The sequence below is a fragment of the Lissotriton vulgaris genome, chromosome 6 (genome assembly GCF_964263255.1).
Source record: "Lissotriton vulgaris chromosome 6, aLisVul1.2, whole genome shotgun sequence".
Taxonomy (NCBI): Eukaryota; Metazoa; Chordata; class Amphibia; order Caudata; family Salamandridae; genus Lissotriton; species Lissotriton vulgaris.
Window position 1 is genome coordinate 647479781 of NC_141694.1, and position 23672 is coordinate 647503452.

Below are 23672 nucleotides of genomic sequence, written 5' to 3' on the forward strand. Positions count from 1 at the left end.
TAGGTTTGCATATGTCTCTACATGCTCCGAGCATGCCACTCATGGAGGCCTCGGTCTGTGTTTTTGTAAGATGGGTTCACTGTTGGTTTGTATCTGTGGGATGTTCAGTGCTGTAGAGCATGCGTCCAAAGCTAACAGCAACAAAGGGGCGGCAGGCTAGTCCAGCCTTAAATATATATACCTGTCTAAACTAGAAGCACACTGCCTCTATTGCTGGTTCCTTAACATGCGACACAATGTAAGTGCTTGTATTACTCCCCTGCCCCCAACTCTTCCCCGCCCAGTCCCCACCTTCCACCTGTTGTGTCTCCGGCTAGAGTGTTAATGACTGTCTTGCAGGTTTGCTCACAGACCTCTGAGCTGTGACAGGTAGGTTGGCTTCAGGGATGTAACACAGGTCCCTGCAGCCCCTGCGATGTAGGAGCCTCCCACCCACCACTCAGGATATGACTATATGTGAAATATGAGAGCCCCAGGGTCCCCCATCACACTGTCCTGGAGTTTTGTGTTACCCCACTGGTGAGCTCTGGAATGGACTGTCTGTGAGGCCGAACACTCATGGCAGGGGGTTTGCAGCCCTGGTACCTTTGTAGTACTCAATACAGACCCTGCCAATTTTGGATTATTCCGTGATTTTGCGTACACTTGGAGGCCTTTTAGCAATAGAATTAGTTTATACTTATATGTATTGTAAGATTGGCTATCAAACAAGTTAAAATAGTACAATAGTTTCAACAGTTACCTCACTGGGATGCTGGGTACATACATGAGCCACCACTTCGGCGATGGATTTCTGATTGCTGTTTTATAAATCTTGCCCGCCTTTTGACAAATTCAAGATTTTAGATGTATGATACCACAGTGAAGAGAGAAGGTCAGGTTTGGTTCAATCCAAGGTTGCAGCTGCAGAGCCTCGTCCAAGCCACGCAATAAGAGGCAAAGACTGTCTATGTGGAGTTTCATTAAATCAAACCCGCGGTTGAGTCGTGACATTTTCCGACAAAAGCGCGATTTCTCGCCTGCCTTGCTTACATAGAACGTAGTTTCTTGAAGCTGGCATTCTCCTGTGATTTAGGCCGTCTATCCATTCACAAATTCCAACTAAAAAGGAAAATGTAGCGTAACTCGGGGTTTTACAGTGTTTTGACACACACACACCGGGAGATAGAGACACTTTGAATGTGCGGTTGTAAATCACTGCGGGCCTCGTCTTTGGGTTCAAGGGCGCGGGGAGCGGCGCACGTGCTCCCAGAGCTGCCCCCGACGCGCTTCCTGCGTTCATGCGCGTGCAGCACGCTGCCCATTCTAATTACCCGCCATGACACCGGCAGCTGCAGCCCGGCGATTTACGGGTTGAAAGCCTCGCCGCGAAAGGAATGAACTTGAACTGTTTTATTAGGGGACGCTTGTGAACTGTCGTTCACCCTGTGATGGACTGTAAAGCATTTTATCATCTTTACAAGAGGAAGAGCTATATCCGAGAAGAGACCGCTGTGCTGGCGAATGCTGCTGTTGTGTGGCGATATCACTGGTGGGTTGCCAGGCATGTAAAGCGTTTTTAAGGTTTGGCATTAGCCAAGACCTCTTGATTTTAATAAGCTTCTGTATGTAAAATAAACGTACCCTGAGGGGGTTTCAGCCAACTTTATTCATTCCTTGTTCTTGTTAGTGTGAAATGCACATCTTTGTTCCACCCACCTCAGCATACAGCATGTGGTAAGGTGTCAACCCATTTCAGTCCTTGCCATCCCTTTCTGTGAGTGACAACATTCTGTTCTTGCGCAACGTGCACTTATACACAAAAGTAGTCTCTTTTTTCAGTTTTACAAAAATATATATATATATGCAATTATTGGCAAAGCCAAAAGTTGGCTGCCAATGCCAGACCTATTAGCTTTACTTGTTTTGTTGTGGTCAGAAGAACACCAAATATAACATTGATATACCATTTTTTATTGCTTTAAATATCTGCTGCCATCTATTATGAAGGTCTGTTGAAAGTAGTGGATACCCATTTTGTAATTAAAGATGCATGTTTGTATCACAGTGATCACACAATCATGTATCTTGATGATCTTTTCGCCACTTCTGGAGCACACGTTACATGTAAAGCCCCAACAAGACCTGTGGTCTTCTCCCTACACAGCTCTGAGTATAACTTGCGCCTTTCATAAGTGTTAGAATATACCCCACAGCTGTTTAATTATCACAGGTTCTAGTCTTGCCAAAGCACTGTAGCCCTCCTCTCATGCAGTAAAAATATTTTAGAATTGCCATAAATACTCCACATGCTTCTGTAACCTCACATGTGGGTTATGTGTTCCCTTTTCCTATGTCCCTTGCTTCAAACATCTCATAGGTCTGGTCCGCACTCCATAAATTCTGCTCACAATAAAATTCAAAAAAATTATCTTCAAATGAACAAGCACTTGTATGTGACATACTCGCAACCACTGTAATCAAAAATGAAATGTAAATAGTGATAAAAAATGTATGAATTATAGTGTAAAAGGATAGCCACTTGGTTCTTAATTATCCAAATTTGTAACTACCTGTGTTATTTGTTATCTTCAGCTGATTTCTTTCTGAAAATTCTGATAAACCCAACATGGCTTCCAATGAAGGAGCAAATTGGCATCCTCGACTAGTCGGATATTCACTCGGCAGTGTAAATTAATGAGAGAGTGTCTGGTTATTTGTAATGTTTTAATACTCTGGACTTGTAGAGAATGCCTACATATGTACAAAGCTGCTCCTGTCCATGGTCCTCATTAGATTTTACAATCCAGAGGAATTCTCCCAACAAGTATAGTTGTAACCAACAGTAATGCTGTTGTGACTGAAGAAGGTTTGAAAGGGATAACTTCGATCATGTTGGGACATAAAAGTCCCTTCCATGGTAGTAGACGTGAACCGTCACTTTGTGTACCCTAACTGCGATGATATCTGGGTCCTTGGTAACAATTTCTGATCATGAACGAGCACGGACCATGCATGTGTGCCAGGACCTAGGCCTGTCTCACAGATTGAAGTCTGAACAGACCTAGATGGGCACACTACCCTCATAGTGTGTTGGAGGGCTACCACCCTCACGTTGATCGGATGCCCACCTGTGTGATGGTGGCAGCATGCAGTTTTTATAGTTGAGTGATCGGGTAATATGGCCAGGCCTTCTGACCTCTGTCATGGGAGTGGGGCATACTGTCCACTCATAGATGTTCCACTGATATGTGCTCAGCCCCTCCATGGCCTACATAAGGGAAGATGTGGGGACAATGCGTGCACATGTGAGTGTACTGCGCTGGTATGTGTGTGATACTGCAAGTCCTACAGTACATGGGAACAGCGCATGCATCTCTGAGTGCACCACACTGGTATGTGCATGAGCCTATGAGTGCTAGTATTCATGGGACAGTGCTTGCAGGTGTTAGTACACCATGCTGGTGTGTGTGTGGGCCTGTGAGAACTACAGCACATGGAGAGAATACGTACAGGTTAGTGTGCATCACGCTGGTATGCGCATGTGCCCACCAGTGGTACCGTGCAGCGGTATGGGTGCAAAGGTGCCTGTGAGGGGTGCAGTGAATGAGGGCCTGCGGCTCCCATGTTGGGAGGCCCAGGGCCTGCAGGAAGAACATGTGGAGGTAAATGGGCTCCGCAGAAAGATTTGTAGATTGCTACATTCTTGAGAGCTGTGTGGGACACAAACACTAGAGGAAGGAAGAACCAGATCTTCAGTACACCTCCGCTGGACTCTGTGATTTTGAAAGAAGTCAATTGTGAAAGGGCAAGGACACATCTCAGGAAGGAGATGGGACTGATAATAGAGTCTTAAAGAGAAGGAAAGATGGCTTTTGAGACCTTTTGATAAACATATCACTGAGGCTGACATCCAGGTGTGATTCTCTTGCCACTCCCCTGGCATGTGTTTCAGACTATCAAGTATGGCGACACTCCGGCTGTAATAAATGGCTTTCTGGAGGAAGAGCACAACAGAAGAGTGGGCACTTCAAAGTGGGCAACCCTCAGGTTATGAACTTCAAAGACAGAGACACTAAATCACATGTGTGTCTGGAAATGGGTTATAGAATTGGGAGTGTGAAACTTCCAAATCGTCAAACTAAAGCTGTACATCGGTGTTGAGAAGCTCAGCATGAGTTTTACTAGTTGTGACCAAGACTGGGGACTGAGGGTCTGCCAGTGTCTCATTCTGACTGAGGGAACATCACCCTGGAGAATCAGGAACACTCGTCTGGGGCATCAGCCTCTGCCTGACCTAACACCAGATGTACCCTATGAGGAGAAGGAAATTGCCTGGAGGCAGCGAGGTCCAGTGGGGATCCTGCCTAATGGATCCCAGAGCACAGTGTTAGATTTTGGTCAGTCGGGAGAGTTGTGCTAATCGGGCCACCCACCCCTGTTCGTGGAACCATTATGTTAGGTTGGTACCAATGTGAATCTTAAGGACCATCTCCTTGGTGCGATGCTGTGGTGAAAATAAGGGTGTTGCCCTGATCAGAGCTGTGACCCAGAGAGGGGCGACGCCCTGAGTAGGCTAATCACTACCCCCGTATGCCAGGTGGCAAGCAGCGATGGAAGCCGAAGGCCGTCACCTGTGAACTCAGAGCTGCAACCCCAGGTCTGTAACCGGAGGCAGACTGTGCTTACCGTGACAGAGGAGGCACGCCGTGGAGATCTAGACCCTATACCGTCCGTGAAACGATTACCTCTGATCGGATTCACCAACTGACATTGACCCCACAACCTGGGACCACTGAACACTCATGCGTATTTCATCTTACTTTATCTCCAGTGGGAATGGGTAAGACTGCACCTCGTCACAAAGTCTTTGTGGGGGAATCGGCTCTGACTGAAGCGCCAAAGGCGCTGAGATACTTTGGACTTTTAATAGCTGTTGTGGGACTTCTAAGGCTTATATTTTCTAGTTGGGCCTAACCTGGATGTTGCTTCAAGTAAATAGGGAACATCCTCAATCTGCAGCTAGAAAAGTAGAAAGCTGGTGCCTGTGCTGACAGTGCTAGAATACAGACCTTATGAAGAGTATGCGAATATTTAGTTGGTACCTTATATTGCTTTCTGTGTATATAAATAAAAATTTCTATAATAGCGAGTATTACCTGGACATTCATTTATTGAATTGGGTTGTTAGCCGGTGTTCGTCCTACACCTGCCTCCTCCCTGAGATGCCTTAAACTGCTAAACTCGCGCTATCACTCATCGTCAAGGGCGGTAAAGGTACATGGCCTAGTTGCTCAGAGCCCATAGAAGGCCGGGCCCGAAAAATTAGGAGTAAAAAGTTTCAACCAGCACGGTTGGGTCCAGTAACTCGTGATTGCCCTGTGGCCCTCTGAAAGGGGCTCTTGAAAGATCTTTTTGTAGTGGAAATTGAGAAAGGGTGGTAGAAAGAGTTTTTAACACAGGTATATACATCTCTTTATTTCTGCGGAAGAGGGTACATGACCAATAAAATATTAATGTACTTAATTATTGAGCAATGCCTATTTGTTTGGATGATGGTCCTTGTCTGTTCCAGAAAATAGCAGAAGGTTGATTTTGTTAGCTGTTCATTGTGATTTTCAGAAAAAAAGTGCACTTCCATTTTTGGGGCGAAGGGCTGAGACTGCAATTTACTATCGTTTTCCAACATTTTCTCTTGCTTCCACTGCTGTAATCTGTAATTACAGAAATCAGCGTGAGCACTGCCGCACTGTACAATTATCCTTCCTGAAACTTTAGTGAGGAATGAATTATTAATCAGAATCAGCTCTGTAGTGTTTTTCAGGCATTCACCAGAATCATGTGTAATTAAATGCCATTATTTCTTTAATTGTGCTAGTGTATCATGCTTGAGTAATTGATAATAAATTGGTTTCCAAAAAATCCTGAGAAGCTTCAGGTTCCTTGAAAGCGCTGACTGTGCCGCCCTTTTAAACTTTGCTATGATTGTGTGTAGTTTCTTTCAGGGAGCGGTGTGACTCATTGTAAAATCTGCAGAAGGAGACTTGTGGAACCGCGAAGCCTTCTGTGCACTAGCTATGCCAAGAAGCAATGATCCTTTTCAGTTAAATCTACGCAAATTATGTTGCTGTAGCAATATTGTGTCTGCTGCTTTGAACGCACACGGAGATTCTGTACCTCCACGTGCAGCTATACTTTACTCTTCAAAACAGACTGGGATGCTACATATGTGTCTCATATTTAAAATAATTCAGCAGGGCTTGTCCAACATAAATCCAACATACTTCTGAAATTGTGTGTCAGCAACAAATTTATTTTAGAGATGTCCATTAGTACATTTGTTGAGATTAAGGAATATGTTAATTTTTTTGATTTTTAAATCACTTTTGTCACATATTGCCGTGTCTATTCCAGGGCTGAATTCCAACACTTTGAAGTCTGTGGATTCTATCCTATAATTAGATTTTTTAAATATTTATTTTGCTAACCCTTTGATATCAGTTTGGTTCAATAAATGTATAATTAACAGAGAAATGTCATGTCCTTTCTTCTTGTTGACATTTAAATGAATATTAATCACACCACTGATATAGATTTTGGAAAATGATGCGAGGGATCTATAGATTTGTTTGAAGTCACACAACCATACACATTTTGCGCTAATTGCTGACTTCTTAAAAGCTTTTGTGTTTGTTTAGCAATTCCTTTTCTATTTTCCCCTGGTTGGTAGAGACACTGACCCGACCGAGTCTTTCTTTACATACGGTGCTGTACATTTGTAGTTATTTTGAGCCCAGGTCTGAACAGTAGGTGGCTTACCTTTGGAGCAAAACCTTCTGGTATGGGGTATTTGTTTCTGCTGAATGGTTTGGACACCGAGGGACTTGTGAGCAGATTGGAGGATAACCAGATGTCTCCACCATAACTTTTTAAATGCTAATCGGGTGAACTCTAAAGGCTATAAAAAAGTAGCCTCAGACCAAAGTATGTGATGGCTTATTCTTAGTACCTTTATAAAATCGTAGATTACAACAAGCATCAGACTTCTTAGCACTGGGAACCATCTACAGTATAGAAAAATAAAGAGATAGTTCATGGCACCTGCCTTTTACTTTTTTTTTAAAATCCTAAGTCACATTCTGCGTTTCAGTGGACTTTAAAAGCAATTAAACTTGCACAGTATACAAACCAACATTACAAATGCATAGTTTGATAAATTCTTTCGAGCACGATTGAGCAGGAATGACGAACACATCACAAACTATTAAAAACATGGCTGGGGGGGGCGTGGCTTGCAGCCGGAGAAAATGGCCGCAGCCTAGGGAAGCTCTGAGCTTCGAAACTGGGCCCAATTAATCTGTACACTGATCCGCTCTTCGATCTGCCCCGAGTCACGCAGGGAAAGCAAGCGGAGGACATCTGGTAGCCCCTGGATTTACTCCCGTGAAAATCCAAGCGACCCTTCAGCTGAGACACCGGGAGACGGCTGTGGCTCGGGCGGTCTGAAAGCCGGGACCTCCGGTAGTGGTGGCGGCCGGTGAGAGGGACCAGGAGGCCGGCATGAAGAGGTCCGGTGCCGGCGCTGGGCGTGGCGTGGACTCCTCCCCCCTCCGGATCCCGTCCCGGCACCGCAACGAATGCACATCTAAGCCGAGGAAGGACCGCCGGCACAGTCTGACGGCGTCTCTGTGGTGTGGCGAGACGTGTAATTCGGGGACTCGGGACTGGAGCGGCGAAGTGAGAGCTGCCCCAGCCGCCATGTTGTGCGACTGCAGGCTGGGTCGCCTGCCTCGGAGCTGCTGTCGGCTGTGACCGGCGGGACCGGCGGAGAGTGGAAGACCGCCCGGCACTGTCCACCAGTGTGAGCCCACAAGCGATAAGTGGCAGGCTCGGGGGTACCTTATCTCGGAGGGCAGACACACTGACGCAGAAGATCAGCTTCTCCTTAATGTGAATACTTACAGTTGGAGTCTCGGACAGATATTCCTTCAGGGGCTCCCCCACAATACACAGTGTGGTGGGTGTAACTAGGGGTCCTGGATGTTAATTTGAGTGCTGGGCTCGCAGAGGTGCGGGTCAGCCAATAGACTATGCGCTGAAAGGTGTGGCGACCGGGGCCCCTTCAACCTGTTGGACTGAGCAGACCTAGCCATCATAATATATAACCGCGTCGCAACGCTCCGACCCACAGGCAATACTGCACTCAAGCCTTGCCTTCTACGGCTCATTGCTTCCAAACAACACAATGAGCAACAGAGCAGGGCGAGGGACTACCCAGGGAAAGCTGGACAAGTTTGCTGTTGCAAAGTCACAGGGAGATGCCCCTTACAGAGAGACTCAGTCGACGATGAGCGCGACTGGTGGCCCATCGCAGGAGGTTACCCTACAAGACATTATGGCCACCCCAAACAAAGTAGATGCTAGGATCGGGACTCTAGCAATTAGCCTGGCACTGATCCGAGCGGACTTTCACAAGATGTTCACCAAAGTGTCCGAAGTTGAAACAACGACGGCCGTCCTGACCTCCGATACCACCATGCTCAAACAACAGGTGAGGCAGCTGGAGGGCGACAACAAGCTCCTGATGGTCCGTCTCGAGGACCTTGAGGGGCGGTCGAGACGGAACAACATCCGCATTATTGGCGCCCCAAAATTGGCGGGTACCCAGGCCCTCGATCTATTTGTAGAAGATCTAGTGACTACCCATTTACAGCCGAAGGGATTGTCCAATTACTTCTCGGTGGAGCGTGCTCATCGGGTCCCAGGCGGCAGGCCTCGGCCGAGGCCCCCTCCGCGTCCGATCCTGGCGCGCATATTCAACTTCAGGGATCGGGATGCAATTTTACAGGCAGGACGACAGGCCCCTCTGATCCGCATTGATAACGCTGCAATCACGATTTTTCCAGATTACACGGCGGCGGTCACGAAGCAGCGCAGGGGGTGAAAGAGGTGAAAAAGGCGCTCCGAGAACGAGAACTGAGGTACTCCATGCTGTATCCGGCTAAATTGAGAGTGGAGTCGGAGGGTAAGACATGGTTCTTCTCCACGCCTGAGGAGTCACAGGAATGGCTGGATGGATGGCGCAAGGCGGGGAGGACGGGTCACGGTAGCCGCCGAGACCCACGCCGGGACGAGCAACAGGGGGCAATGGAGCAGGAGTGACTAATCTCATCCTGGCAATGTTGGAAGATCCGGCCTTGAATACAGTGGTGGCCAGGACAAGCTACCAGACTATCGACTCTTAAGAACGGTATCCAATATGGTGTGAGATCCTGGATGATGGTGAGATGGGACAATGTTGGGGGACCTATATTTGCTTCACAGGTACTTGGTGGGTTGGGCGAAAACACTGACCCGCTGTGAAGATACTGGGACGCTTAATACCTGATTTATCCTCGTTAATACTTGTGTTAGATTATATCAGAAAGTGGAGGATAGATAAAGTTTATATTGCATGGGCCCGGGGTGAACCAGGGGCATTTATCTCTTCCCCCCCACATGTTGAAGTATTGGGATGGGTACTAAGCGCTCTGCTAAGTTGGGGAGGCGGGTAGTTCTAAAACCATCGAGCAGGGAGGCAGGGATGGGATGTAAGCCAAACGTAATATAGCAAAATGTTGGGGGGCCGACACTGAGAGATTGGTGCTTGGATTTAGGTGCAGCAATGATGGCAGAAAGGACAGTGTATCTACACCGGGGGTGCCCCCGGAAGTGGGAAAAAGTATGGGGGGCTTGGAATAAATATAGGGGTAATTTGTGTGAACCACCTACAGTGGACGAGGGAAGTGAAACTGAAGAATGAGGAAACGGAGGGAAGGGACGGAAACGTATATCATTTGAAGTGTACACCAAACTGCTGGTTTTATATGGGAATTTCTTGTCGCACCGAAGTGATAATCAATTGTTGCACTCAATGTTTGTATCTACTGATTGCCAATTGTCCTGTATTGTTTTCAATAAAAATGTTTTAAAAAAAAAAATCTTTTTATGCACATTTATTTTTCCGTTGCAATATTTCCTCACTTTCCATTAATGCTGACCTGTATTTTTATGGGTTGTTGGGCATAGGTCACTAACTTGATGAAGGCTTTGCTGAAACGCGTTGTTCTGTTTGTGACACAATAAAATAAATATTGTAACAAAAAAAACAAAAAAAACAAGAGCCTCGAAATACTTAACACATTACGTAAAAACAAACAACCCTTAATCATTGACCTTTTGCCTTAAATCAACCAATTCCAAATCATGTTCCCTACAGACTATTAACCGTGATCTACTCATCCTAAAGGTATTCTGCCCTCACTCATTTGCCCAACCTCTGGTTAGTCTCATTTACTTCCTTCGAAAACTGTTGTTATCAGTCTTCCCACTCTCCCTCATTAAGTTGGTTCAGCTGATCAGGAGCTAAACCGACTTGTAACTGAACCCTGTCCTTCTAAAACCTGCCCTTTCTAAACTTAACAACAAATCAATTCACCTGCTCACCAGTACCAACAATAACAAATATTTCTGTTAAATAACTATACTAATGAAAAGACAGTAGAACTCCTAAATTGTTTACTGAAGCGTATAACGGAAGATAAGTCCACCTTCGTACTGAGTATTAGGTGCATACGGGTATTCCCCTCTGACCAAGGGACCTTGTTTCAGCACCTGGCCATGGTCTTCTGCCCCAGGATATTGGAAATAGAACCACATGGAGACCAACACTAAATTAAACTGCACGCTGATGCTGCGCGACAGAAACAAAATGCGGCCAGAATAGTCCCGAAATGCATTGGGAAGATTAATTCATGGGATATGTGATTTACTTGGTGTGATGACCCAACACTATATGTGATCAGAAGAATTCTTTTCAATAAATGAAGTTATAACATGCCTGGTGTCTAGGCTATGTGAATAATTGACTAGAAAAGTTGAAGAAGTACCAGAGAAATTGGATGATTTGGACAAACTTGTTCAAATAATTCAGTGAAGTGCACAGTGGGGACGTTTCTCCCTCACAGGAAAACGCATCTAGCTTTATGTTAAATAAATGTCCCATAAAAAGCCTCTTCATCAAGGTAATGCACTACACTGCACATCAGCTCCGTATTTCCATAATCGCTCCATCTTTTGAAGCAAAAACTAATCCCAACAGGAGCAATACTAATAAAAAGGTAGGAAATTAACTTCTGAGGGTGAGCAGTGATAGGTATGGTAAGACAAAAGGCCTCTCACCTCCTCATCATTCCCTTTAGCCTTTAAGCCCCACCTTAGCCCATGAATCACCCAATCCCCTCCCACACGCTTGCATGAACACACCACCCACCTGAATTGCCTGGTGGTTTGGTTCTCAAGATGGCCTTGCCCCGAACATCATCAGACGCAAGTACAACAGGGCTCTCAGTAATGTGTTAAATGCTACTTTAAAGTGACAGGTGTGCATTATAAACCTTAAGAACAGTGGTGAGTGCCTTACATCCTAACAAGAACCTCACAATACATAAAACATACCTAGCCAATCTACAACCCTTAAACCTCACCTTAACCTCTCCATTGAATTAAACAGTTCAACATCCTGTTCCTGTGAACTTCCCAAATGCTACCTACCTAACCCAAAGAGTATCTGTCCTCACTCCATTATCCAATCACTTGGCTATTCCAATTTCCATCTATCAAAATAAAAGTCATCATTGTCAATTTCATTTTAACCCTCTTCCTGTACTTTCAGCTGGTTGGCATATTCATGGAAAAACAACCTTCAGATGAAGCCTGTCTTTCTAAAACCTGCCACTCAAAAAATCCTCTCCCTACACGTTTTTCTGCCCCGCATTCTATTCTATACTTACCATCAAGCCTTGTCTCTTAACAGCATTGTCAATTTGAATCCCATTTCTAATAAATATAACTCCATTCCCAAATAACAAAAAATTGACCCTGTTGGATTGAAGCAAATGATAGTCCTCACAACATAATTCTCTGCCTGGTGCTCTTGCAGACCATTCCTATGCAAAATATTTCACTATGCAGTTCACATTCCAACAACCTTTGTCTGTCGCTTGTGGCTATCGGCCGCAACTTTCTCAGAATAAGTTTGGTTCATATCACTATCGTCCCTCCCCACAACTGTTTCAACAATCTATGAACCGTTTTCATCTCCAGCAGGAAATCCTCTTTAGCTATACAAGGTTTTGCTCTCCTAAATGAATCTACAAAGCATTCTGGCTTACTCTCTCCTTAAACTGGTGAGTTAATATCGGAAGTAAGAGCTCACTTTCTCCAGCACTGAACCTCTATCCTAGTTATATTGAAAGGTTGTAATTCTCCCTATACCCTCCCCATCTGCCTATCCAGCCGCTCCAGCTGCCCAAATTGCCTAGTGTTCGCTTCCACCTTGCTCCCATCGAAAGAGATATCATTGTTCTGAATAAATCAAGTCCAGGCAGGACATAGGGGAGAAAGCCAGTACTACTTCTGCAGACATGGAATGAAAGTTACTCTGTAGCTGTACCTTACACTTGGATAGGATGGTCTTCAACTAACTGTAGAACATCTTCGACCTTGCATTCTTGAGATACCACATTCCAAGACTGGCACTGCCAGTGCCAGGTGTTTATAACTGGACCCAAAACAGGTTTCCTAACATTCCTTGACACTGGAGGAAAAAAAGAATCATGCAACCCTCTCCACAAAATGCTTCAAAAGCTGGCATGTTACCTTCCCAGAGAGGGGAAAAATCCCTGGAAAGCTACCTCCCACCAGAGAGTTAGGGTGAAAGGCGCCCTTTGATATGAGGCACACAGGTGGTGATATAAATTGGTACAAATGCTTTTGAAAATACAGAGCTTTCTGAAGAAAGAAAACATATTCTTGCTGTTTGGTAAACATACTCAAGCTTGGGGAGATTCCTGGTGGCCGGAACGAGTGGGGCCCCCCTCCCTTACCGAAAATATCTGTGAAAAACCTGGGCATCTGGTTGGTTGACTCCCTCAGCTTTGAGACACAAGCAACTACTCTGGCTGGCACCTGTTTTGGACCTTGGGAGGATTGAAACCTGTTATTGGCCAATTTCAACCTCCTATTCATTAGAACATGGGAATGTTGGGAGCTCCATTGAAAACAATGGAGTGCTCTCGGCTTTTAATGGCTGGTATAAGCCTGGAGCTCCAATATTCCAATGTTTCCTAGTTCACAGCTCTGGCTGTGAACAAAGGCTTCAGGGAACCTGAGGGGATTCCAATCCCCTCACGCTCCTATAAGGCTTTGTTTTTTTTTTTGTTAGAACATTCTGCCCTCTAGTGGCAGAATGTTCTAATAGCCTTCGTAGCTGGGCTATACCTGCTATTAAAGTCCCTCTCCCTTGTTAAAGGCCCTCGCCTTTGGCTTGGGCCTTTAAAGCTGGAGAGGGCCTTTAATAGCTAGTATAGCCCTCTACGGTGGGCTATAAGGCTATATTAAAGGCTCTCTCCAGCGTTAAAGGCCCCGAGCCGAAGGCGAGGGCCTTTAACAAGGGAGAGGGACTTTAATAGCGGTATAGCCCAGCTCCGAAGTGCTATAAGGCTATTAGAACATATTGCCTCTAGAGGGCAGAATGTTCTAACAAAAAGAACAACGCCTTATGGGAGGGTGAGGGGATTTGAATGCTCTCAGGCTCCCTGAAGCCTTTGTTCACAAACATTGGAATGTTGGAGCTTCAGGCTTATACCAGCCATTATAAGCCCAGAGCACTCCATTGTTTTCAATGGAGCTCGCAACATTCCAATGTTATAATAAGGCACTAAAGAGCTGGAACTTTTTCCCCGGTGTTCGTACAATCCCTAATAAATAGATTTGTGTGGGGTCGCTTCTGTCCATAGCAAGTAAGAAAACCCTACATTTTAAATATGTTTGAAAGTGGGTGGAAAGAAGAGTTCGTTCATTGTCACGATGATGCCAATTCGTGTCTACATCACAACTCAAAGCAATTCACGAGGGCACTCAAAAACATTTGCTTCTTCAAGTAAAGTCTGGTATCTTGTATCTTTAAGGACAAATATAGTACTCAACTGGTGGAAATCGAATTGTTAACTGTTGAAAAGCACCACGAGTTGAATTAAATTTCATCTGCAACATTTTTTAAAGTTGGTTTGAGTGAACAAAATGCACTTTTGTTGAAATCTGCAGAAGATGTTGCAGATTTCAAATGTAGCAAATCTAGAATTATGTGAAAAGCAGTTTGGTTGAGGAAACATATTACTCCATCGGTCCTGGTTATTATTTTCCTTTATTTGTGGCATATCTTTGGAGTTGTGTGGGATCTTTCCACCATTGAGGAGAGGCCCTTTGCTGGAATTATTTCAAGAACTCACGGTAGAGAAGCCTTCTTGATATCTCCAGAAAGTTTCTTGAGCATTCTTCTATTTCCGTTTATGTTGCTTTTCTTGAAAATAAAATAAAAAATACTTGCAACCACTCATTTGAAACAACATCATCTTTGGACTTCTACCCCTTCCTCAAATAGCCCCATCTGTTTTTTTCTTGCACATTGCGGCATATTTAGTTTTCACACCACAAACTCTTTGCGCCTTTCATAAAAGATTGCAGCTCCCAATCATGCACATTATCTCATGCTGCTGCATATATGTTCCTTTTATCTCCGGTACACCCATTCTCTCAGTAGTAGTAATAATACAATATTTTGGGAGTTACATTTTCTCATTTTGTGAATTTTTAGTGATGACCACTCTATAATTATATTGGGGATTTTCCTATATTCATCTAAAAAAGTTTACTCTTTCTTGTTTAAAATTAAATGTATAATCCTTTGCTGATGATCATGTAGCCGTAATGCAGTGATGTTAGACCTCAGATGCTGTCTCACCCTTGACTTGATTTTTCTGCAATGTCATTGTCATGCTAATTCTCTTCCAGGGTCTAAACGGAATGTCGGTAGATGAGAAGACTGAATCGCCCATGTACGTGTATGAGTCAACAGTCCATTGTACCAATATCCTCCTGTGCCTCAACGACCAGCAGAAGCAAGGCATTCTCTGTGATGTGACTTTGATCGTGGAGGGAAAAGAATTTCGGGCCCACAGGGCAGTACTCGCTGCGTGCAGTGACTACTTCTTTCAGGCTCTTGTTGGACAGATGGAGCTTGACCTGGTTGTGAGCCTGCCAGATGAGGTATGACTTTATTATGAGTGGAACTAGAAGATGTGCTGTATTTTTTTAAATTTAGACACATTTTCAGTGACTGTCCTCCAATCATGGTGTCCAGGACCATTTCTGTACTCAAAGACAAATGATCACAGTTGAATAGAATGCCGGTCTGTGGACGGCCAATCTGAATCCTCAGAAGATGGTCCATTACTGTTATCCCTTTACTTGTTTACATGTCCAGGGCAGTACTTCCACCTCTCACACAAGTACAGTGGATTAACTTACAGTACTGAGAGTTATAATAGTGTGTCTGGAGTAGACCATAAACTGAGGAACATCTCAGACTGATTTACTTTTGCATATCAGGAGGGGATCTCCTTTTGCCTCTGGCTGGGAAAGCTGCCTAAGTTTTATTTTAGATCAGATTTTGGAAAAAATATAATTTATGCTTACCTGGTCAGAGTTGCATCTTGTCCTATCTCTCTTCATCAGAGCTGTGATGGTGTCCCTGCACAGTGGCAGACTGTGCAATCAATTCTTTTAGTTGTGACTGATTTTGAAGAAAGCTTGGCTTGAATCTTCGTAACTATGGAAAGGCACTCCATGAAAATTAGCAGGCTGCGGAGGGGCAAAACATATACAATATACAAAAGTGTGCTAAGGGGAGTTGTTTTTAGCATATAATTTGATTTGTAACGAAAGCAGAAGCCAAAGAGCTAACCTTGATTACATACAAGAGTTAAGTTAAGAAATACTGCACCTCTGTCTCATCCACCCTCAGTAGTTCCAGAACAGAGGATGGTGTAATGGCCGTTGTTGCATCCTAAACAGCACACATCTAAGTAGGCTAGCACGGCAATAATCACACAGTCATCCAGTTCAAAGAGACATACCATTTACATCCCCAAGTGCTGTGCGTGGCTGTCAGCTGGTATTCCGCAAATACTGTAACTAAGTTTAGATTTGTGCAAGTGTTTTTTAGGTCGAGCCTGGGCAGCACATGCGCTGCTCTGCAAGGCATGCTGTATTCTGGTAGGGACTTGAAGCTCCGCCCACATTTTTCATTGGCTTGTTTCATTGTCCACTGTAAACTGTGGCTGTTCATTGGTCAATAGGCTTAGTAGTCCCTCCTTAGTACCGCCTTGTCTCATTTTGTAACCTCCCATGGCGACACCCTCTGTTAAGGGTGTTGTTACTCAGTAGGCTTTAATTACCGCCTCCGAACACTATTTTCTCAAATTGCTTTGTCCTGCCTGCTGTTGCAGGCAGGACACCCTCTCTACTAATGCTTTTGATTTTTTTTTTTTATAGCACGGGCGCCAAACGCATTTGCAATGCAATAGGTCTCACATTTGCAAGAGTTTAAGCTATTGGCATTGTAAATGACAATGCCTTTTATTCATCTGTTTTAAAAACAACACATAAATAAAATGCAATGTCATTTACAATACCAATAGCTCAAAATCTCGTAAATGCATGACCAATGGCATTGCAAATGCTAATTTCATATATGAGAAAATAAAAAAATCTGTGACATTTTTTCTGATCGTGGAATGTTGAAGGAAAGGCACAAGTATGAACGGTAACTTGGCTAGGGGGTATAGCTCAGCAGAGAAACGTTAACACAACCAAGGAGACCACTCCACCTGGACAGTGTGTCTTCAGATCTTCAGTTGTGTAAATTTCACCTGCAACCCCGGTGAAGCAGAGCTACATTCACCCAGCTTAAGACCTATCTATACCCGCCAAATACAGGAATCTCAAGAAAAGGCTGCTACATTTGTAGATGTAGAGACATTTTATGTTAGGTTATTGTTTCTCTTGTCTTAATGGTAGTAGTGATGCTTGTGGGTTTGAAGGAATAAAGCGTCACAGACCAATATATGGTTTCACCTCAAAACATTGACATGGGCTGGATTTGGACTCTTGTTTTTCACATTTATTGTGTGTTATTTTATTAAAGAGATGCAGCCATCTGTGTACCAGGAAGATGTCTTGGTATTTGGTAGTGGAATTTAAAGAAGCTGATATAAGACAAGACAAGAAATATTTATTTACTATCCTCAGGATAGTGTAACTTGTGCAGTGTATATATGGATTTTCTCCACGTAACCTATAATTTTCCGTCTAACTGTTGGAGCAGGAGTTACCATTTGATTTTTTTTGCAGTATTTTTAATACTTTTATATTTTTGATAAGGTGTGTGTAAGTTGCTGCTGACTGTATCAGTTGCAACAGAGGTATAATCTAATTTCCATGTTATGTCAAAAATCTTTGTGGGTATATCCTTTGGGATAATAATTATTTTAGTAGGAATGGTACAATTACGGGGGTGTATAGTAGGTTTTATTAATATCAACGTTTTCATATGATGATCTGACCTGGAAAAAATTGCAAATCTTTTCCTTTGTGCAATGTCTGTATTGCTTTAAACTAAGGTGTGTCCTCTAATACACTTATGTGCCTAAATATAGCACCACAAAAATGGTTTTAAGTAGTTGTGAAATGCACAGCTGAGGGGCCATTCATCGATGGTCACTGATGGCCTCTGCAATGGGGGTGTGATGACAGCCAAATACAGGAATCTCAAGAAAAGGCTGCTACATTTGTAGATGTAGAGACATTTTATGTTAGGTTATTGTTTCTCTTGTCTTAATGGTAGTAGTGATGCTTGTGGGTTTGAAGGAATAAAGCGTCACAGACCAATATATGGTTTCACCTCAAAACATTGACATGGGCTGGATTTGGACTCTTGTTTTTCACATTTATTGTGTGTTATTTTATTAAAGAGATGCAGCCATCTGTGTACCAGGAAGATGTCTTGGTATTTGGTAGTGGAATTTAAAGAAGCTGATATAAGACAAGACAAGAAATATTTATTTACTATCCTCAGGATAGTGTAACTTGTGCAGTGTATATATGGATTTTCTCCACGTAACCTATAATTTTCCGTCTAACTGTTGGAGCAGGAGTTACCATTTGATTTTTTTTGCAGTATTTTTAATACTTTTATATTTTTGATAAGGTGTGTGTAAGTTGCTGCTGACTGTATCAGTTGCAACAGAGGTATAATCTAATTTCCATGTTATGTCAAAAATCCTTGTGGGTATATCCTTTGGGATAATAATTATTTTAGTAGGAATGGTACAATTACGGGGGTGTATAGTAGGTTTTATTAATATCAACGTTTTCATATGATGATCTGACCTGGAAAAAATTGCAAATCTTTTCCTTTGTGCAATGTCTTTATTGCTTTAAACTAAGGTGTGTCCTCTAATACACTTATGTGCCTAAATATAGCACCACAAAAATGGTTTTAAGTAGTTGTGAAATGCACAGCTGAGGGGCCATTCATCGATGGTCACTGATGGCCTCTGCAATGGGGGTGTGATGACAGTAGTACTGACGTGCACTGGTTATTGCCCAGTTGTTGCTTGAATCTACAAGATAAGTTAATCTCCTTGCATGACCTTGATTTCTGGTTAAGCATGGTCATTTATTTTTCTGTTTTTTTTTAGCCAGGCAACTGGACTTACAAAAGCAAAGGAACAATCAGGGCAAATTAATTGCAGCTAGAACAACCCAGTTTAGCATGCTTGACAGTACAAAGGCAGGGATATAGTCACAGCGACATTTTTTGCAGCATAATTGCTTTGTAACCATGGCAACACCACAGCAATGCCATTCCCTGTAATGTGTCGGCTCTGCATCATTGCCCTGGGGGCTAGTCAGCACATTCTGCGGCACATGTGAATGAAGAAAAGGAGGGACCTAGACGGACGCGTGCCTGTACTGTGAACATGCACACACAATACATTTTCTGATAGTCTTCCTTCGGCTGAGCTAGCGCCCACGTAAATTAAATTCCAGATTTTTACAAAATCCATGCAGTCATATATACTGGCTTCTGAATGTCACCGTAGGGTGGGCGCGTTGTCAATCAAAGAATTCAGATACTTCTACTGTTACCAGGATTGCTGTTCTCGTCCACCACATCCCCTGCTAGCACTTGTGACGCGTCTGTGACTTTTCCCTAAAATATAGCAGGACCCTGTAGAGAACAAACAGCGGTTAAGGGGAGTATGTAAGTTTGTTGTGGTATAGCCTAACTTGCCTTCAATGTACATTTAGGCGGTATTCTGTGCTTCCCTCCTTTCATAACATTGTAAAATAACTTGAAAATGTTCAGGCACCAGAAGTGGCCCGTTCTTAAGGGCCGAGGCCTTCCCACCCATCTTTTTAACAGATGTGAAGAGTGTCTGTTAGGGAGAGTAAAAGTCAGCCTGACAATCTTTATGTTGAGCTCAGGCATCCAGGCAGTATACATGGGCTAAATGCACAGGCGTCTGTCTGCCTGGGATGAACTCTACATCGCTGATAATTTCACAGCCCTGTGGGCGTGACATCTTCAGCCCGGCAAGTGATTAGTGGTCCTCCCTCCTCATGATGAGGCAGCCCATCACAGGTAGATACAGACTTTGGCACTTTAGTTTTAAGCCCTGAAATACCCAGGGTTTACAGTCCATCAGCGACGCTCGTCACAGAGTGGGGTTGGGCCAGCGTTGTCACTGACCACATCCCACTCTGTGACAATGCTGCCTCCTCTCATTGGCTGGTCCATAATAAGGGCACATGAATATAGCTAAAAGAGGTCTGATGTTTGGATTTTTTTAAATCTAATTAATCAGACCAATATATATATATATATATATATATATATATATATATATATATATATATATATATATATATATATATATATATATATATATATATATATATATATAGTTACCAAAATAACATCCCAATATGTGTGCATACCAAACAGCTAAATGCTGTTGAAATCACTCATACCCTCCGATATATCAGTAAATCCAACAATTGTAGTAGCTAGAAAAGCTCAGATTTTGACAAGTAATGTCAAGCTACAATACCATCTGGGGGGATGGGAAATGAAAAACAAAGTTTTCTAAATCACAAAGCGCCTCTTTCCTGTAAGTATCTAAAGGAACTTGGTGTGGCTGTGACTGGTTGAGGACCAGCGTCAAGCCTCCTCATATTTTTCTCCAGGTTGTCTTTTCAACCCCACACTGTTTTCAGGGGTTTCCTTACGACTGATTCTGGGATTATCTGGTATTTATGCACACTGGAAAAATGAGTAGAAAATGTATTTGGACATTGTGGCCAGGAGGCCGGGTGAGGCAGGCAGTCCCATAAGGAGATGTATCAGTTGTAACATAGTAGTTTATGCGTTATGCGAGAAATAAACAGGCATAAATCAGACTTTCTGATCCCACATGAATAACAACCACAAAACAACATGGGCCAGGCACGTGGAGCAATTATCAATGTTTCTTTGTCTAAGAGGCGGGACCGTGTGTAGGAGTACAGTAAACTTGCAAGTGAAGTTTCACCAGGGACAACAATACCTGCACAGAGTGCTTCTGTGTGCGCCAGCTGTGATAATGAGCATGATGGTGTGCCTGGAAGACAAAGGGGCAGGAGGAAACCATTAATATCACGGCTGCCCAGAACCCCATAGTTACCTGTAAATAGTCGAAATACAAACCTCCATCCTTTTGTGAGTGACTGTGCGTGTCCATCTTCAACTTGGGAAAGATCTTGGCATTAAATATTTTAGGCCACACATTGGTGAATGACAAGAGTGTCACCCGATCGATGCATTGTTTACATATTATTTTGAAATACAAACAGGAAATTTTTTTTTGCCAGCCATTTCCAAAAGTCCCCCAAATCCAACATTTCCTGTGTTTATGTTATGTTACTTTAATTTATAACACGCATAATTTATCCCGGTAGGGGGTGTGGGGTAGTATCTAGGCGCGACCAAGAGACAAAGGCAACATTTTCATGATTTGGGTAAACTATTTGAGAGGATGTTTAAAGTGACAATCGATTGTTAGACTAGTCCTTTGGCTCAAAATGCATAATAAAAAAAAGTTAATTGTACTTCTATGTGAATAACTGATACCAAAGGCCAAAACACGAGCACCTCCAGAAACCAGTGCACAGCTACTGATTTGAGATAGGCACCCCCATCTCCAGCAAATTTTACAACATAGAACATTGCGATATACTCCAGATGTAGGTGAACGATATGTGACTTTGATAAATAACTTTGGATCATAAGACACTTCCAACAAGTGACCATCTTTTCGAATATTGTTGCTGCTGTAATCGAGCTCCATGTAATACACATGTCGTGCTTTCACATATAAATCCCAGAGTCGAACGAGCATACTATCACTCTAGACTAAATAACTGGGGTTTGCAATAGTTTACTTGCAGAACACACACAGATCTTGGCAGCAGGCTCGTTCACCCGGTGAGTTATCTTGCCGGGGCTCCAACCCAGGAACTGCAGATTGCACGCAGTCAGAAAGCAGAAAATGTAACCATGAACCACCTAATTGGTATTGCACCTCAAGCTGCAAGTCACACTCCGAGCTGTGTACCGGATATCTTTAGTACATTATTCTTTTTTCCTGAATCAGAATCGGTAACCTGCAGTTACAGGTTCTCTGTATCAGGTCCTTTAACCCAGAGAGCTGTCTCGGCGTGATTACTACAACACATCCTCCATTTGTTTGCAGGACGAGCTGAACCCATTCTGTTTAATGCTTTCTACAGAAATCTACCCCGCAATGAAATAGAAAGACCATGTTCAGCACGTTCGACCTAAATTAACTCGAGGTGTAATTACCAACTTGAAAATATTTTATCATCCTCGAAAGGATGAAAAGGCGAGTCAGCACACTCAAGATTCCTGGGAAACATCATTAACAACGACGGCAGTACTACGCGTAACGTTTACAACGAGGCACTTACCACGTAAACGTCTTTCCAACGCGTATGCCTTCAACGATCGTATTTACCACGAACAAAAAAAAAACCGAAGGATTAAAAAGGGGGGTTGGGGGGGGGTCTCCCCCCCCCCATAAAAAAACGATCCCGCCGTGCCGAAAAAAACAGTGTCATGAGAGGAAGCGGAATAAACTTCCGCTTCCTCTTTATGACGTAAGAACGACGTGGCAAAGAAGATGAGGGGAAAACGAATTCCGTGGTAACGCATGCGTGGAAAAGGCATGCGTTGCAACGGAATTCGTGGTAACAACATATATCCAAGATTCCTATCTCTGAACGTGCAGGTTTTTTTAAAAAAAACTTTATTTTTGGTGGCGAAGAAAATAAAGAGGCACAAATTATACAAATGAAAAAGCAGTTAACACTTTCGGACCAAGAAGGTCAGATCCAAAAAGGAGGACACAGCCAGGTGCGGCCCACATCCCGGGGGCAGGGTGGCACCTCGTTAAACCTGCAAAACAATGAAGGGAATTGCTCTTGTGCTCCCAGAATCCCCTGGTCAATATCAATACCTTCGCCAATTTTCTTACATGGTGCTATACCAATCCAAACAAAAACATAACAAAAACAAGAACCCCATGAATGGCATTTGTGGCATTGATGCAATCACATAAGGAGAGGTAGGCGAGGGCCTACTACAGAGCGGTCCTCATAGTAGAACGTGGTCGATGGTAATCACAATGATCAACAAGTGTACGCAACAAGGAACATCGGCATGGCCCAGGGGACTGCTACACCACCTCAGGACACTGCACCCCGGATCCCTCCCCACCATCATCACTGAACGTGCAGGTTAGGCATTTTTCTGCAGTGGGTGCTTTCTCGTATGCAACTGTCTTACTGCAGAGGTGGGCGTACTTTCATCCTCCGTTGAAATGTGTTGAGCCAAAATTACTTTTAAGATTGCTGTGATCGTCTCAGTACCAAGTTGTGCGCTTTACTTCAGGAAAGAGGCACGCTGTGAGAGCTCTGTGAAGGTCTTAGGTTAGGTCAGAGGTTCAATGTGTACACTGAGGGTGTCTAACTACAGCGAAAGCCTAACATGGGAGTGTAAGGAATTGGATTACTATTTGGGGTCGGTGACTACCCACCTCAAGGAATTATCACAAACAGGGCTCGAGTCGGAGTACCACGCGGGTTGACGGCGTCCCCCCACTTATTTTACCGGGGGGACGCCGTCCCCCCCTGCCAAACAGCTGGACTTCACTCTGTCTGGGACGAGGAGCTCGGCACCTTTCGTGACGTCACTTCCTGTCGTGATGTTACTTCCAGTGACAGCGTCCCCCCACTTCTTTTTTTACGACTTGTACCCTGATCACAAATCTTGTCACTAAATTAACCTGAGCTTAGCCCCATGGTAACTGGGGTGCAGAGCAGACCGGCTTGACTTGGGGCAATGTGTAAAGTATTTATACAGTAATCAAAGAGTAATAAAGTAGAAATGCAAAACAACAAAAATCTCAAACAGAATAAAAATAAATAGAGTAAAATGTAATAAATGTAACAACACAAAAATGACAACATTCCAATAAGGGAAACTGGAGATATGAATTTTTAATGTTTTAAGGAAGAATAGCACCAAGAAGCATAAAGTGCCAGTGTTACTGGTTGCAATAGACTGAGACCTATGTGCAGTTAGAGGCTCACCACGATGGACCGCAGGTCGGATACACCAACCAGGTTCA

The 23672-nt window shown here is 43.6% G+C and overlaps 1 protein-coding gene across 1 annotated transcript in view; it reads left to right on the top strand.

Annotated features, from left to right (window-relative positions):
* BACH2 (BACH transcriptional regulator 2) overlaps positions 1 to 23672 on the top strand; it is a 614689-nt gene that overhangs the window by 412417 nt on the left and 178600 nt on the right. Inside the window, exon 4 of the mRNA XM_086926645.1 lies at positions 14872 to 15126. Coding sequence (XP_086782771.1) covers positions 14872 to 15126 — 255 coding nt within the window. The remainder of the gene's footprint in view (positions 1 to 14871; positions 15127 to 23672) is intronic.